The sequence below is a fragment of the Prionailurus bengalensis genome, chromosome B4 (assembly GCF_016509475.1).
Source record: "Prionailurus bengalensis isolate Pbe53 chromosome B4, Fcat_Pben_1.1_paternal_pri, whole genome shotgun sequence".
NCBI lineage: Eukaryota > Metazoa > Chordata > Mammalia > Carnivora > Felidae > Prionailurus > Prionailurus bengalensis.
In genome coordinates, this window is record NC_057358.1 from 31,820,241 (window position 1) to 31,837,437 (window position 17,197).

The following is a 17,197-nucleotide window of genomic DNA, read 5'->3' on the forward strand; positions in this document are numbered from 1 at the left end:
AAAGGCAAGTTAATATGCAACAGGAAAAGTGGGTAAAAATTATTAAAAAATAAAACAGGTGGTTACTTTATGAATATTTAACTATCAAACTAAAAAATAATTTACATCAACTGGATCAAGTAGATTAATCTAATTATTTTATATTGGTTCCTCTTATAAAATGTAAGTGTAAACAGTATGTACATTAATTATCACATTAAAGATTTCATTAAAATTTCTGACAGTCAAATATAGTCTTAGTTAAATATGTCAATCAAGATCTTTAGTAAAGCTTATCCTATATAAGAAACATTGGGCTACAAACAATATACTGATTAATATTAATAAGAACCAGCTAATAAAGATAATAGCTAGAGAATCTGGCTAATTTCTACCTCAAAACAAAACTGCATTTGCAATAAAAATCATGCTAGCATAGTATAGACTTTGAAAATACCCTGCAATGCAAAGCTATATAACTAGAGTTTTTGAACTTAACAGGTCCCAGAGAACCATGTATAGTTAAGCCTTTAGGGAGTACTACTGATTTGTCTGGGCATAATTAGATAATACTGGGGGGAGGGAGTGCCTGGTGGCTCAGTTGGTTAAGCATCCAAGTCTTGGTTTCAGCTCAAGTCATGATTTCATGGTTTAGAGACTGAGTCACGCTGATAGCATGCAGCCTGCTTGGGATTTACTCTCTCCTTCTCCCTCTGCCCCTCCCCTGCTCACACTCTCTCCCTCTCTCTTAAAGTAAACAAACAAAACTTAAAAAAAAAAAGAAGCTAATACTGGGATGAAAGGTGATGTTGAGAGGGGAAATAAGACATCATTCCTGGATATCTCTCAGATACCTTTTGATGAAAATGAGGTAAAGATGGAAGAGAGATTCATGGTCCTATCTTTGCCACCCTGTGGAACCAGGAGTTCAGGGCAGACACAGAAACCAAAGGTAGCCAAAAAAGTATCCAGACTAAAAGATGATGGGGCATCTGGGTGGCTCTGCTGGTTAAGCGTCGACTCTTGATTTCAGCTCAAGTGATCTCATGCTTGTGAGATCAAGCTGCACATAGGGCTCCAGGCTCTGTGCTGGGCATGGAGCCTGCTTAAGATCCTCTTTCTTCCTCTTCCTCTGCCCCTCCCTGCTCATTCATGTGCATATGTGTGAACTGTCTCTCTCTCTCAAAAAAAAAAAAAATAATAATAATAATAATAGCTTATAAGATGTTTATAGCACATATTTAATCAACGAAGACAGTCATTTTGGTCAGTAAGTTTTTCTTTCAAAACAAAAATATCCCTTAAAAGGATTATGCCTAGTAATCATTATAGTGCACTGTAAGTGACTTTAGTGTTTATGGGTTAACTAAATGCAACAGGAATTAGAGTCTGGAGGTGAGGAAGGATGAGTAAAGGAAAAAAAAAAATAATGACAATCGGGAGAAGGGTACGTATCAAGAGGAAGGTAGACAAGAGTGGAGTATCTCCATGCAAGGCTTCAAATAGTTACAAAATCACTTATAGCTGGGGAGAAAAGGCCAAAACTACAGGTAAAATACAGAAAGAGAAGTAGGACGGCTACATTAGTCTGTAAATTAAATGAACTACTTTTATATATGCTATTTCCCAAACATAATTTCCAAAGGCCATCCTTTTTACAGTTTGGGATATAATTTACTTATTGTATGATTTACCCATTTAAAATATAATTCAATTGTTTGGGTGTATTACATTATTAGTGTTTTCAAAATTGTGGTAAAATATATATAACATAAAATATGTCACTTTAACCACTTTTTGACTGTGTTCAGTGGCATTAATTACATTCACAGTGTTGTGCAACTATTTCTAAAACTTTTTCACCACACCGAACAAAAACTCTTTAACCATTAAACAATAACTCTCTATTCTCTCCTCCTCCCAGTAACATCTCAACAACTTTCTGTCTCCATTAATTTATCTATTCTAGATATCCCACATTCTAGACAGTGTATGGTTCTACATAAGTGAAAATACAGTATTTTTGCCAAGGGCCTCCTTGTAAACCAAATGTAACAAGGAGTGTACGTATCACTGATATTCTGTGCATACTTTTCAGGATTGGACCTAGAACCCTTAACAAGAGTCTAAGATGCAAAAAGGGCTTGGAGCTAAGAATCACTGACTTAATGTAACCTCTTAATAGATGGAGAAAAATGTCCCAGAGGCTTACTCAAGGTGCCAGAGCTAGTGACAACAGCAGGAAGAGAATAAAAGAGCTCAGACTTCTAGACCTGGGCTTTGTGGAATATATAATGTATCAGTAAGTACTGATATTTCTTAACCTGTCATCTATGGAGGCCAGTCTATAATTATTCCACTTATAATACGTTATTTTTCTTGGCTAAACAAACTAACAGATATCATCCTATAATAAAGTGCTTGAAATTCAGTACAGCAAATGAAAAAACCTGGCTAAAAATTTAATACATCTTATATGATGGCTGACTTTATAACTATTCCTTTACCAAGAAAATACACATACAGTTTTAAATATGGTAATCAATAAATGTTGGTTTAAGGATTAATTAAAGTTTCTTCTGGAGCTTTTACTCAGTCTTCCAAAAGTTGAACAGACCCAAAGAGTAACCTATCCAAATATCTAGAATTATTATATTTTTCCTTATTTTCACTTCCATTTTAAAGAAGAAAAGATAAAAACCCACATACCTCGCTTCTATGTTTATCCTATGCCTTAAACTTATCTACTAAGCGTAAATATAGTTTATCCTTTAGCCAAGACTGTGAATATTAATTTTAAAGGCAAGCAAATCAAGCAATCAGGATTTATCAAAAAGCATCAACCATGATGAAAATTGGATAGCACTTTTTCTCATGGAAAATGCCACAGCAAGAACAATGATTTATCAATAGGAATTGCACATTAATTATAACCCAGAGTAATGATCAAACAAATAAAAGCTTTTTCCACTTTCTTAATTAAGAAAACAAATGTTAAATAAAACCATGCCTGACATATAAGAGATGATGCATTTAACATAATATGCTCTTTCTTACCTTTTCCATATACTGTGAGCAGTTTGATTCTTGTAATAAATTTGAAGCTTCTTGTTTGTAATATTCTCCTGTTTCAGTCAGAAAGGGAGACTCAAAGATTTCCTGATAAAACTAAATAAATCAATTAAAATTTAATTAAAAAATTAGAACAAGTAATTTAAAAAATTAAAGGTCTGATTATGTTTTTAAAGGAGGCTTTTTACCTTTAAGGGGAATTTTTTCTTATACTGTTCAACATGAACAAAGGAGTTAATAACCCCATGGATTACTTTCTGGTTTGGGTCTTCTCCACCACGATCACTAAAACAAGGTATAACAAAAAATATTGAGAATACAATTATCTATGGAAAAATAGCAAAGAATGCCAAAATATGGCTGTTAATATTCTATTGGTCTAATCAATTTATAAAGCATTTTAAAGGTCAATGCATGCTTGATGCTTAAAAATAATTTTTTTCATATCATAGCTGAATTAATATTTATGATAGTTAATGTAGTCATTAGATGTCATTTCAATAAATGAGAAAAGTGTTAATTGTAAACACTACATTGATACTCGGATGATACTACTTTCATTTTAGAGCAGACATGAGGCCATCAATTCAAGACTTTTAATACTGATGGTTAAAAATATTTGAACTTGACTTGCCACAAACTGTTACTAGAGGATTTGGTCAGAATTCAGTCTGGACCATTACAAGTATGCCATTACAGTACACATAAACTCTATATATTATTACTCCCTGAAGGGACTAATAGGTGCTATTCTCTAAGAGATCTGCCACTGAGTTGCTTCCCATGCAAACACAAAGGTTTTTGGAAATTTTAGACATTTAGTGAGATATGTTTCAGTATTTCTATATCCCTTTACAGCTGCAAAGGAATCTAAAATCACCTCAATTATTCATGTGACATTTGGTAAGTTCCTACTTAGCCAAGGCACTATTTGTGATGCAAGTTTTATTTATCAAAAAGTTGTTTTTAATGTTCATTTATTTTTGAGAGAGAGAGAGACAGAGCATGAGCAGGGGTAGGGCAGAGAGAGAGGGAAACACAGAATCTGAAGCAGGCTCCAGGCTCTGAGCTGTCAGCACAGAGCCCGACGCGGGGCTCGAACTCATGAACCGCGAGATCACGCCCTGAGCTGAAGTTGGACACTCAAGCAACTGAGCCACCCAGGCGCCCCTAAGATGCAAGTTTTAAACATGGTAACAAGTGTAGGTGAATGTCAGGCTTTCTAATTACAGAAAGAGAAAATGAAATAGAAAAAAATAGTTTGCCTAAAGCCACAGACCAACAGTCTGGCCCAAAGTTGGGAGTTTCTGACTCCAGTACTAATGCTCAAATCAAACCATTATGCGGTCAAAGGTTTACCTTCCTCCTGGCAATCTTTCACCTCACTTTAAAATGTCTTTTTTTTTCCTCTGAGTTAATATTTATTTTACAGAGAGAACAACAGAAAATACATGATCACCATTCCATCATAAAAATATCTTGTTCTTTACAGTAGTATAAAAAGACTTTCTAACATTTTTGAAAAGTGTTGAGGCAATGATGTTTACATATTAGTGTCCCTCCCTGCCTCTGCATCTCTCTAATACTCTTTCATTCTTTCTTTAATTATCTGGATAGTCTGGGGGAAGGTTTTTGTACTTGAACAAATATAGGTATAATAATTCTGTCAGTTATAAAATCTCAGATACAAAATCTACATTTTGATATTACTAACAAAAGCAATGAGTTCCTATAATGTCACATATACTGCTCTGCTCACCTTCTAGCAGTTCCTTCCTAAATCCAAATTAAATCTGGTGAAATAATGATCTAACCTATCTCATCTATTTGGAACACACCAGATTTTTTTTCTTTTAACTTTGCCTAGGGCCAAATAAAAATCAGTCAAGAATGAGAAACGTCTGAATTTTTGGAAAATTAGACTACTAAAATTCTTTTCATGACCAAAGTCTATTCTCCCTGCTCAGCACCAGGAAAACTTCCACTCCTGATATTCTCGGCACTCTTGCCATTTGTTTCTGATCCCAAAAGGCCCAGGTAAGCTGGAATTGGGTAACACACTGTCTAGAAGAAACACAGATATTCCCAGTGCTTAATAACTAAGCTGTCCTCCCTAAAAAGGTAACAGTTGAATTCAGAAACTCTTAGGCATAATTATTCAATCTTTAAGATCACCACACACTTTTATAACCATACAAAACATTATAAATATACAGTATTTCTATTAGGCTGACAGATAATGAAAATAAACTGAAATGATACCAAGTTAGTAATACACAAAAGCACTGACTAAATTGGTCATCTGAATAAACTCTAGTTTTCATCTAAGAACCTGGTCCCAAGAGATAAACCCTGAGAAAAGAAATGAATTTTTAGAAATATTGCTAATTATTTTATCTTAACAGGACTGTGTGGCAAATGCCTACAAAAGTCATAATGAAATTACCAACATAATGAAACCAATCAGCTGAGATGATAGGTACCAAAAGGAATATTTAGCATAGACCTTAAGACCAGGATTTTAGAGTCAGGCTGCCTGGGTTTGAGTTCTGGCTGCATTAATATGTCACCTTGGGCAGGCACTTCTTAACCTCTTGGTACTCACTCAGATCTCCTCTTCTGTAAAGTGGGGATAATAAAAGTACCTACACCTCATGGCTGTGAGGATGTGGTAAAGATTAAGCATAATGCTAGAAAGCATGTAACACAGTGCTTGGTATAGGAATAAACAATTAATAAATACCACCTATTATTTTAAGTACTGATAGGAACAAAATGGAAGCATTTTTAATATATTAGAGAAGAGAATAAAGAGACCAAAAAAGCACTGATTGTCATTTTAAAATCAAAGCTTTTAAAGCCTATGAAATGAGCTTTTAACTCAAACAGCAGACCAAATTTGTGACAGTCATCAAAAGTTAGGCTGGAACTCTCAAAAGTCTTGATACTGATATATGACAAGGGGTACATTAATCTCTTAGTGAAACCTTCCCTTTACCCGTATGTTTAAATGAAAGTAGCGTTCCAGCAAACTAAATGCAGTCCCCTGTCCCTACTGTAAATCTGGGAAATGACAGGAAGGTTAATTTTTAGTACCCCATTGTTGGTGGTAGCCCTTGGACTTAAAGAAATTGAAAAAAGATGGAAAGAAGACAGGACAGTGTGGGAAAATAAAACTATATGCAAAAATGCACAAGAGAATGAAATGCTACAAGGAGAGGATGGGAAGGGAGTAGAGGAAGACAGGCAAAGAAGTGTCAGACACCGAAAGCTGGACAGCACAGAAAGTTGATAAAACCATCCAGGACATGAGGAGCAAGAGTCAGTCTCTGAAGCAAGACGAGTCGCAGCTCTGTGTGTGTGACCCTCTGGGGCGGTAAGCGGGGCATGAGAGGCAGCGGAGCTCAAGAAGGGAAACCGCTGCAACCAGAAGACTTGCTGCGGCCCTCACCTGAGAACACCTTCTAGTTTCCCCTATTCCCACCCGAGAAAGGCAATGGGAAATCGAGGAAATGTTTTACCTTCAGACTGGCAAGATTTCCTAACAGCAAGTATTGCTGAATGGCAGAGAAACAGGCATTCTCACATTCTGCTTGTGGAAGAACAAGCGCATCAGAGGGCAAACTGGCAAAATTCTAAATGCATGTACTCTATGGCTCCAAACAAACATCTGCATTCATGCACGATAAAAAGCGAGAGTTGGATTAGTGGGTAAACTGGAAACAACCTAATATACACCATGAGAAGGGTTTAATAAAATGAGGTAGGACCATATTAAATAAATACTAAGTAACAGTTTAAAAAGAATGTGGTATATACTAACAGAAAAATTATCAAGATATATAATTGAATAAAAAAAGTTAGTAAGTATGTACATCATTTATGATTTTAAAAAGTTAGAAAAAATCACATAAAAAAGAAAACAATCTCTGTATTGTACTTATTTCTGTATGTAAACATAAAAAGACCTAGGAAAAGGTTTGCAAAGACACTTAAGCAAATAATAACAGGGATTATTACCTCTGGGAAGAGAAAGCCTAAGAAAAGGATCTGGAACATTCAAAGTTTTTCAAGAATGTATGTACCACTTGTGTATTAAAACTAAGTTTTTCATTGAGTAGCTAATTACATGGTCCAGGGAAGAAAATGTACAAGGTGAGTCTGGCACATCCTGACACACTAGGTAACAAGAAAGGTTGCAAGGATGACTAGGATCTTCTCAAAAAGACCATGGTGCCACCTAACCAAATGCAAGCAATTTAAACTTTAGTAAAACACCACAATGAATAGAAACAAATCAAATGTATTTAGGTCTATAAGATCATCATAATATACTGGGGAATAAGGCTAATTGGTCACTTTCTGAGGATAACAACAACCCAACTCATTATCTTGACAAATGGGTAAAGAACAAACTAAGCAGTTATTTTACCCTTCCTATATGAACTTCACCATTGGGTAACCAAATAGTAGACGAAGGGAAGCATGTCTTTATAAAATTACTGCTTCCAGGTAGGAGTTAAAACAAAATGATAGAAATAGAGTGACAGTTTTATAAACCTCATTAAACAAAAGATGTCAGTATTCAGCATCAGTGGTTGCTTATATCCAAAACAAGTGAAAAAACAGACATTATGAAAGAACAAAGTATCTATAGTTTCATCCGAGGGAACCAAGGAGTCTGCCAATTTGCAGGAAATAAAGAGGACAAAGGAACATTTTTTGGATGGACAAAACTAAACTCTTACAGAGTCTAGGAATATACACGTGGGTGATAAAATCATAAGAAATAGAAGAAAGGAACTACCTTACAAGTCAGCATAAAGGTAACTTTTGCATAAAGGAAGGGATGGGACACATACAAAGGTTTCAGGGGAGGCTGGCATGGTTCTATTTCTTGACTTGGGTGGTAATAACAAGAATATTCACTTTATAATAATTCATTAGGCTGTACAATTGTGTTGTGCAGTTTTCTGTATCTTTTAATTTACATTTAAAAAGTTAAATAACGCACACACAGCAAAATCCCCCCAAATACAAAAGAAAACTGATATAACAATATTAATATGTGCCAGAATAAAGAAAAAGAGCACAAGATATATGATGTTACAACAATAAAAATAATTAACCATGAAGATAATAATCCTGATATCTACTCAACTAACAAACAGAGATTCAAAATGTATGAAACAAAAACTATTAATTGCAAGGAAAAAAGTCAATAAATCTAAAACTGAGCTGGGAAATTTTAAAATACATTTTTCAGAAACTCTGAGATTCAAAAGAATAAAGACTGAGTTAGATTTTTGTCTTTATCTAAGACTGTATTTTTCCCTCAATGAAGTCTCCAGGGTCTAAACAACTAATAAATAAAAATGACAAACACATGGATGCATCAGAGAAAGCATACATCAGCCATACCAGGCTATGTTACAAAGTATTCCAAATTCAAAGAGGAGAATTTCAGTTCAATTTTTGCTTTTGTTCACAGAGTACTCAACACTAAAAAGTTAACTACAGAATTACTGGGGAAAAGCAATGCAACTCTGAATCCTTCTAACATTAAAAACTCAGGGTTTTCAATGGTATCCTTAAGTATCTAAGAAATTCCTTTTATACGCATTTAAAAATATATCTATTTCCTTTTTATAATTTCATATATCCAATTTTAACTTTAAGTAAAACTAAAGTCCTTGCAGAAAATTTATTTCACAATATTTATTTTCCATATTTATGCTTGCCTCTTTATATATTACTGAAAATATTCAAATTCTTATACTATAACATTTGGATCCATGAAGTTACACTATTTTATTTATTAAAATTATAAACAACTTTAGGTTGTTACTGCACTGAAAGTCCCAGTTGGCAATTCTACTATATTAAAATGAAAGATAGATAAATTACCATATGAACAAAATTACTTCTATCTTTCTAAGTGAAGTAAATACTGAAAAATATGCAATATACAATCTATGGTTACATCATGTGTTTTCTTCCTTATATATATATATATGAAGGAGCACCTTTACTTAAAAATTCTACAACCTACATTCCACTTTTAAACCCAATATTTCTCTGAAACACTTTTCTTCAAAATGAATGAAACTGTGATTATTCCTATAGTGTTTACATAGCTCAAGAGAAGCCATCTTTATAAGAATACAATTAAGCTGAAAGAGTTCAGTCCCAATTTATATCTTAAAAGCAGATGATGCATGATCTTTAAGCCATCAGCTCCTCCTTTTCTCCTTTTACATCATTTTACATTGCTGTCTTTTCTGTCTGTCCTTTTAAACCTTCTTCTTGTCTTTCCTGCAGAGATCCCACTTCACCCAACTGAAAAGTCATGAAATTCTAACTATAGTTTACTAAGTATTTCAGCATTCATGCTCCGTAAGAATCCTCACTTAGTGGAACATACTGATTTCACAAGGAAAAATCTTCCATTAGTCTGACAGGTAACTTTACTTCTTCAAACGCTGAGATGGGCCTCAATTTTCTGAAATTTTCAAAGAAGTTACCTCAGGACTAGAAATATTATGATCTATATATTTTTCTTATAATATGGGAAATGTAAGACAATTGCATGTGAGATCACATACAAAAATTCCTAGGCTCATGTGTGGTGGTAGGGCATAAAATATACCTAATACACATAACCAAACTTACATTAAGAAGTAATCTTTTCTTTAAAGATAGCAACCAAATTAATTCTTTTACTGATGAGTATAATACTACACAGCTGAAAGGGGGGAAAAAGTGTATTATTCTGCTTTAAAAAAAATTATAATCATTATAAAATTAACTGAGGTAGAGATTATCTAACCCAAATTGTAGGAAAGAGCAATCACATTAGTATCAGATAACTACCTATGTGGCAGAAGCAAGCATTTTTAGCTAAAGGACAGTGTTAAAAATCATAGGGCCAAAAAAAAAAAAAGAAATGTAGACAGCTGCTGGAACACAGTTTCAAAGTACCAGTATCTGGTATGGTGAATATCTAAGAGCAAACATGCTACTAAGTATTTAAGAATTAGGAAAGACATGTTTTTATCTTTTATCATTGTGATAAAAATAATCTTTCAGACTACATTAAATAATTTTAGTATTAAGTAAGACCCATCTACAGAAGAAGGAAACGAGTTCTATCTGTCAAGGATCGCTGGTTCGTTAGCATTCTCTACTCTGAAGTTTTTTAACGTATAATCTTCTCTTTACTTCTGTGCATTGTTTTCAAACTATGTTTCCTAGTGCTCTCAGCAATTTACCAGTCTCTTGTCAAAGTCTCTTGTGTTATTGTCATCCTGTTTATGACAGTTGCTTTCTTATTTAAATCTAATTAGACCTCATATAAAACCATATACTGGAAAACAGAAATTTCAAGTTGAAAGGGGCCTCCAAAGGTCAGCTGATACAACCTTCCCTATTTCACAGGAATCCAATGAGGTAATTTATTCAGGAAACAGAATTATAAAAGAAATTGGAATGCCCTGATTTCCAATCTGTCTGTTGTTCATACAAATTATTTAGAGAGGGTTGCTTAAAATTTAAAAGGAGGTGGGGGGAGGGGCAAGAATCTAGACCTAAGGAATCAAGGAAGATTAAGACTATGTAGGCTGAGAATCATTTTTCTGAAAACATCTATAAATACTTTCTCAAGAGTTTGGGAAGTAAAAAAGCATAACCCCCAAGGATGAAAAAAAAAAAAAACAACTGATCCAACCAAAAGGCGTTTCAACCTGTTAAATCCATTACAGATTTGAAGAATAACAGATAATGTTAACTGAATTCATAAGAAGTGTTAAAAGGTTAAGCTGTCTTGACAAGCTTTACATAAGAACCTGTTTAATGAAAAATACCTACACAAACTGGATTGCTTTAAGGAGTTATTATAAAAAGTTTTCACTTGGATATTAATTTTACTGAATACTTATTGTACCTTATTATGCCTCAGGGAGTATAGTAAATACTTTACATAAAGCATCTCATTTCATCTCAACAACAGCAATATAAAATGGGTATTGTTAACACTCTCTTTTAATAACTTGATTTAGACAAAATTCTTTTGGCATCAAGGGAAAAATAGCTGGCAGCTAAATCACAGAAGTGTGTAAAAATATTCCCTAGGGAACAAGTTACTCCACTCTGGTATTTTAAAAACTTGTAATTTTCAATCAATTTTCACTTTATTTTACTTCTTACTCCTAATCGCTCTTTTTAAAAAGTAAATTTCATCATCTGCAGTAGGAAGTATGGGCAGTAATTCAACTATTTCTTATGCTTTTAAAAATTATTAATGGAGCTCTAACACAGGTCTACAATAAGCTAGGTAAATTATTAATGTCTTTATTTTCTTTAACTAAGATTACCAGATACGAAACAATGCTTAAATATCAGGAATTCTACATACTGTCTTACATTAGGAACCCTTCCTCAACCTCCACACTATATAATCATATCTCAGCTGAACGAATACACAGATTCCTGTAAAAAAAACCAAAACTTTGGTTAGATTTTAAAGTGTCCCTCTCACCAAAGATTCTATATACATTTCAGTCCAATCTAAAAACAGTCTTGTCTCCCAGAAGGAGGAAAGAAAAGAAAAATAAGAATGGGATAATAAAAGAGAAAGAAAGATACAACAGGGAAGATCAACTGAGACAAAACTGATTCTTTGAAAAAAAAATCCAACAAAATACACAAATCTCTAGTAAAAGTCCTCAAGAAAAGATACATGCAAGCAATATTATGAGTGAAGACATCACTCCAGATGGGAATTAAAAGGAAAATAAAATACCAAGTGACTAAAGTTAGTATCACAAGTAAAAAAAAGAAAGTGTTGTTGATATACTCTACTCTTTGATATTATATGATGAGAAGGGCATATATATCACCATGTGGAATTCCTCCTCCAAACCCATAATCTCAATCTGACCCAACATCACAGAAATCAAAGTTGACAGACATACTACAAAATACCTGATCACTAATTTTTAAAAAAAAGTGTCAATTCATGAGAGACAATGGAAGACTAAAAATATCTCCACCAAGTAGAAGAGACCAAGAGAGACATGACAGCTAAATACAATGTTGTGATTTAGACTGGATCCTGGAGCAGAATCAGTGAAAAACTGAGAAAGTACAAATACAATCTGTAGTTAACAGTTTTATACTAACGTTCATAAATATACCATGGGTTGTGAGATGGTAATATTAGGAAAAGAGGAGTATACAGGAACTTTCTGTATTGGCTTTGCAACTCTTCTATAAATTTAAAGTTCTTTCAAATAACAACTTTTTAAAGTAAATACTGTCAACAACTACTTCCAAAAATTCTGAAAAAATAACTCACAACGGACTCAGAAGAAATAAATATCTGACTACTGAAAAAACTACAGGCAGTGTAAAAAATTCTGAGACAACTGTTTTGGGATCCAGCACTCAGATTTGGCAAAAGCTGGAGATTGGAAAGATGGCAGAGTAGGAGGATAGTGAGCTCACCTCATCTCATGGACACACCAAGTCAACAACTACATCTACACAATTCTGAAAATAATCTGAAGACTGGCAGAACAAATCTTCCACAACTAGTTGTAGAGGAAGCCACATCAAAAAAAAGTGTGAGAAGGGGTGCCTGGGCAGCTCAGTTGGTGAAGCTTCTGACCTCAGCTCAGATCATGTTCTGGGTTGATGGGCTCGAGCTCTACATCGGGCTCTCTGCTGTCAGCTCAGACCCTGCTTTGGATCCTCTGTCTCCCTCTCTCTCTGCTCCTCCCCCTTTCTCACTCTCTGTCTCTCAAAATAAATAAATAAAAACATTTAAAAAAAAAAAAGATGCGAGAGACAGAAATGCAGTCAGGAACCAAACCCTAAGCAACTAACCACAAGTGGGAGGGATATCACAAACAAGAAGGTGTGAGGGGATTAGACCCTACACCACGGACCTCCAGCCCTGGGGACCCACACTGATAAGATGAGTCCCCATAATGTATGGCTTTGAAAATCATCTGGCTTAATTTCAGGAGCATTAAAAACCAGCAGAGCTTAACGCCCGGAGGCCTGGAGGGCAATAGGAAACCAAGTCCTTGCCCTTAAAGAACCAGCACACTAAATAACTTGGCAGAGACACAGCATAGAAATAGCAGTTTGGGGGTGCCTGGATGGCTCAGTTGGTTAAGCATCCGACCTCAGCTCAAGTCATGACCTCATGGCTCATGAGTTCAAGCTCTGTGTCGTGCTCTGTGGTGATAGCTCAGAGCCTGGAGCCTGCTTCCGATTCTGTGTCTCCTTCTCTCTCTACCCCTCTCCCACCTGCACTGTCTCTCTCTCAAAAATAAACAAACATTAAAAAAAAAAAAAACAGTTTGAAGGTGCTTGGGGTATATGTGAAGATTTACTGACTAATCTTAGAATATGTTGACGGGGCAGGGATCTGCAGGAGACTTCTCCAGGAGCTAAAGTGTTGGTGGGTGCCATTTCTCTTCTACTCCCTGATCTATATAATTGGACACAGTTCTAACACTCTCCCATCTACACTGCTACCACAGCTGGTCCTCACCACCCCAGTGTTCTCCTACTGACCTGCTCCACCCAAGAAACCCATCTCAGCAGACATCCTTCCAAAGTGGCTCTTGCCCTGTCACAATACCATACACTAGCTCATCCGCAGTTCCGGCAGCCAGGCCTCTTAGCTGGCTGCACATGGAGCAAGCCCTTGTTCTTCAGTATGCTAACAGTGGTGGCAGAGACTAACTGCAGACAGCTAGGGTGAGTGCTGGCCCCAAATACCAGTTAGCCCAGGCAGTTAACAGCTGGGCCTCTCAACAGTGTGGGGAACAAATCCTGTCCAGTGTCCCAACAGCAGGCAAAGTAGGTTACTGTAGACAGTTGGGCTGAAGGCCAGTCCCATCTACCACCATGTCCACAGCAACTGTGGCTCAGCCACAACAGGAAGGCCCATGCAGCTTACACAGGGGACACCAATGGAGCACCTGGTTTTGCTGACGAGGGGGGATTGTGCTGCAGGGCAATACAGGACTTCTTCTACACAAGTCTACTACTTTCAAGACCAAGCGACACAGCTAACCTACTATATACAGAAACAGAGAGATTTAGACAAAATAAGAAGGCAGAGGAATATGCCTCAAATGAAAGAACAAGACAAAATAACAGAAAAAGAGCTAAATAAAATGAAATATTTCTCATAAAGAGTTCAAAGTAATGGTCATTATGATACCTGACTTGAGAGAAGAGTGGATTAATTCAGTGAGAACTGCAACAAAGACACAAAATATTAAAAAGAGTTGAAGAACACAATTAGCTGAAATAAAAAATGTACTAGAGGGAGTCAACAGCAGATGAGAAAATGCAGGAATGGATCAGTGATCTGGAAGACAGGGTAATGGAAAGCAATCAAGCTGAACAGCAAAGACAAGACAAAACAAAACAAACCTAAAAAAGAGAGAGAGAGAGAGAGAGAAAGAGAGAGAGAAAGAAAAAAAAAGAATAAAAAATAAGAATAGGTAAGAATAGGTAAGAATAGGTTAAAAGAACTCTGCAACATCATCAAGAGTAATAATTTCTGTATGACAGGGATCCCAGAAAAAGAAGGAAGAAGAGGTTGGAGAATTTATTTAAAGAAACAATAGCTGAAAATTTCCCTAATCTGAGAAAGAAAACAAACATTCAGGTCCAGGAAGTATAGACAACTCTTAACAAGACAAACCCAAGGATGCCCACACCAAGACACGTAATAACTAAAATGGCAAAAGTAATGACAAAGAGAGAATTTTAAAAGCAGCAAGAGAAAACAGTTATATACAAGGGAAATACTATAAGACTATCAGCTGATTTTTCAGCAGAAACTTTGCAGGCCAGAAGAAAGTGGTACAAGATGTTCAAAGTACTGACAGGAAAAAAACCTACAACCAAGAATACTCTACCTGACAAGGTTATCATTCAGAATTGAAGGAGAGACAAAGAGATTCCCTAGACAAACAGAAGTTAAAACTTATCACCAGTAACCCAGCCTTACAAGAAATGTTTAAAGGGAGTTCATTAAGTGGAAAGAAAATAAAGGTATTTAATTTCACATCAATTTAAAAGCAATTATATCTGCAAAAATCAGTCAAGAGATAAATTTAAAAGATGTAAAATATGCTATCATATAAGTGAAATGTGGAGGGAAGGAGTAGAAATTTAATGATTTCACAATGTATTCAAAATTGAGCAACCATCAACTTAATATAGCCTGCTATACACATAAGATATATATGACCCCAATGGTAACCAGAAATCAAACACCTATAGTAGAGACACAAAAAATAAAGAGGACAGAATCTAAGCATAACACTAAAGCAAGCCATCAAACCACAAGGGAAGAGAGTGAGAAAAGAAGAACAGAAAAGAACTACAAAAATAATCAGAAAACAAACAAAATAATATTTAATAAGTACATACTTATCAGTAATTACTTTAAATATTTATGGACTAAATACTCCAATCAAAAGATGTAGGGTAACTAAATGGATAAAAAACCAAGACCCATCTATATGCTGCCTACAAGACTCACTTCAGATCTAAAGACACATCATACAGAGTAAAAGTGAAGGGATGGAAAAAAACATTCTATGCAAATGGAAGTGAAAAAAAAAGGCTGGAATATAAATACATATATCAGACACAATAGACTTTAAAACAAAGACTGTAGCAAGAGACAAAGAAAATCAGTATATAATGATAAAGGGATCCATCCAACAGGAGAACAGAACAAGTGTAAATATCTATGCATCCAACATATGAGCACCTAAATATAGAAAGCAAATATTAACACACATAATAGGAGAAATTGACAGTAATACATTAATAGTAAGGAACTTTAACACTCCACTTATATCAGTTGTTAGATCATCCAAACAGAAAATCAATAAAGAAACAATGGCTTTGAACAACCCCTTAGACCAGATAGATGGACCTAACAAGATACATATAGAACATTCCATCCACAAACAGCAGAATACATATTCTTTTCACATGCATATAGAACATTCTCCGGGACTGATCACATGTTAAGCCACAAAACAAGTGTCAATGAATTTAAGAAGACTGAAATCATATCAAGCATCTTTACCAACCACATTAGTATGAAACTAGAAATCAATTACAAGGAAAAAAACACTAGGAAAAAACACAAATACATGGAGGCTAAACAACATGCTACTAAACAATCAATGGGTCAACAAATAAATCAAAGAGGAACTCAAAAAATTCATGGAGACAAATGAAAATAATAGTCCAAAATCTTTGGGACACAGCAAAGCAGTTCTGAGAGAGACGTATACGTTCATACAAGCCTATCTCAAGAAACAAGAAAAATATCAAATAATCAAACCTTACACCGAAAGCAACTAGAAAAATATGAACAAACTAAGCCTAATGTTAGTAGAAGGAAGAAAATAATAAAAATTAGAGGGGCGCCTGGGTGGCTCAGTTGGTTGGGTATTTGACTTTTGTTTTCGGTTCAGGTCATGATCTCATGGTTTGTGAGTTGGAGCCCCACACTGGGCTCTGTGCTGACAGTGCAGAGCCTGCTTAGAGTTCTCTTTCTACCTCTCTCACTGCCCCTCTCCTGCTTGCTCATGCTCTCTCTCTCTGTCTCAAAATAAATAATTTAAACAAAAAGAAAATAATAAAGATTAGAGCAGAAATAACTGGAGACTAAAGAAAAAACAAGAAAACACCAATGAAATCAAAAGCTGGTTCTTTGAAATATGAACACAACTGATAAACATTTAGCCAGACTCATACAAAAAAAAAAGGGGGGGGGTGCTCAAATAAATAAAATCAGAAATGAAGGAGGAGAGATAACAACCCATACCAGAGAAATACAAAGAATAAGAAACTACCACTAACAATTACATGCCAATAAACTAGACAACCTAGAAGAAATGGATACATTTCTAGAAACATACAATCTCCTAAACGGAATCAGGAAGAAATAGAAAATTTGACCAGACCAATTACTAGTAATGATAATGAATTGGTAATCGAAAAACTCCCAACAAACAAAAAATCCAGGACCAGATGGCTTCCCAGGCAAATTCTACCAAACATTTAAAGAAGACTTAACAATGATCCTTCTCAT

At 35.1% G+C, this 17,197-nt stretch overlaps 1 protein-coding gene across 4 annotated transcripts in view; it reads right to left on the minus strand.

Moving 5' to 3' along the window:
* CUL2 (cullin 2) overlaps positions 1-17,197 on the minus strand; it is a 103,773-nt gene that overhangs the window by 25,841 nt on the left and 60,735 nt on the right. For all 4 annotated transcript variants that reach the window (XM_043563521.1, XM_043563519.1, XM_043563520.1 and 1 more), the window contains 2 exons: positions 3,240-3,336; positions 3,037-3,147 (listed from right to left, as the gene is read on the minus strand). In XM_043563521.1, the coding sequence (XP_043419456.1) occupies positions 3,037-3,147; positions 3,240-3,336 (208 nt within the window). The remainder of the gene's footprint in view (positions 1-3,036; positions 3,148-3,239; positions 3,337-17,197) is intronic.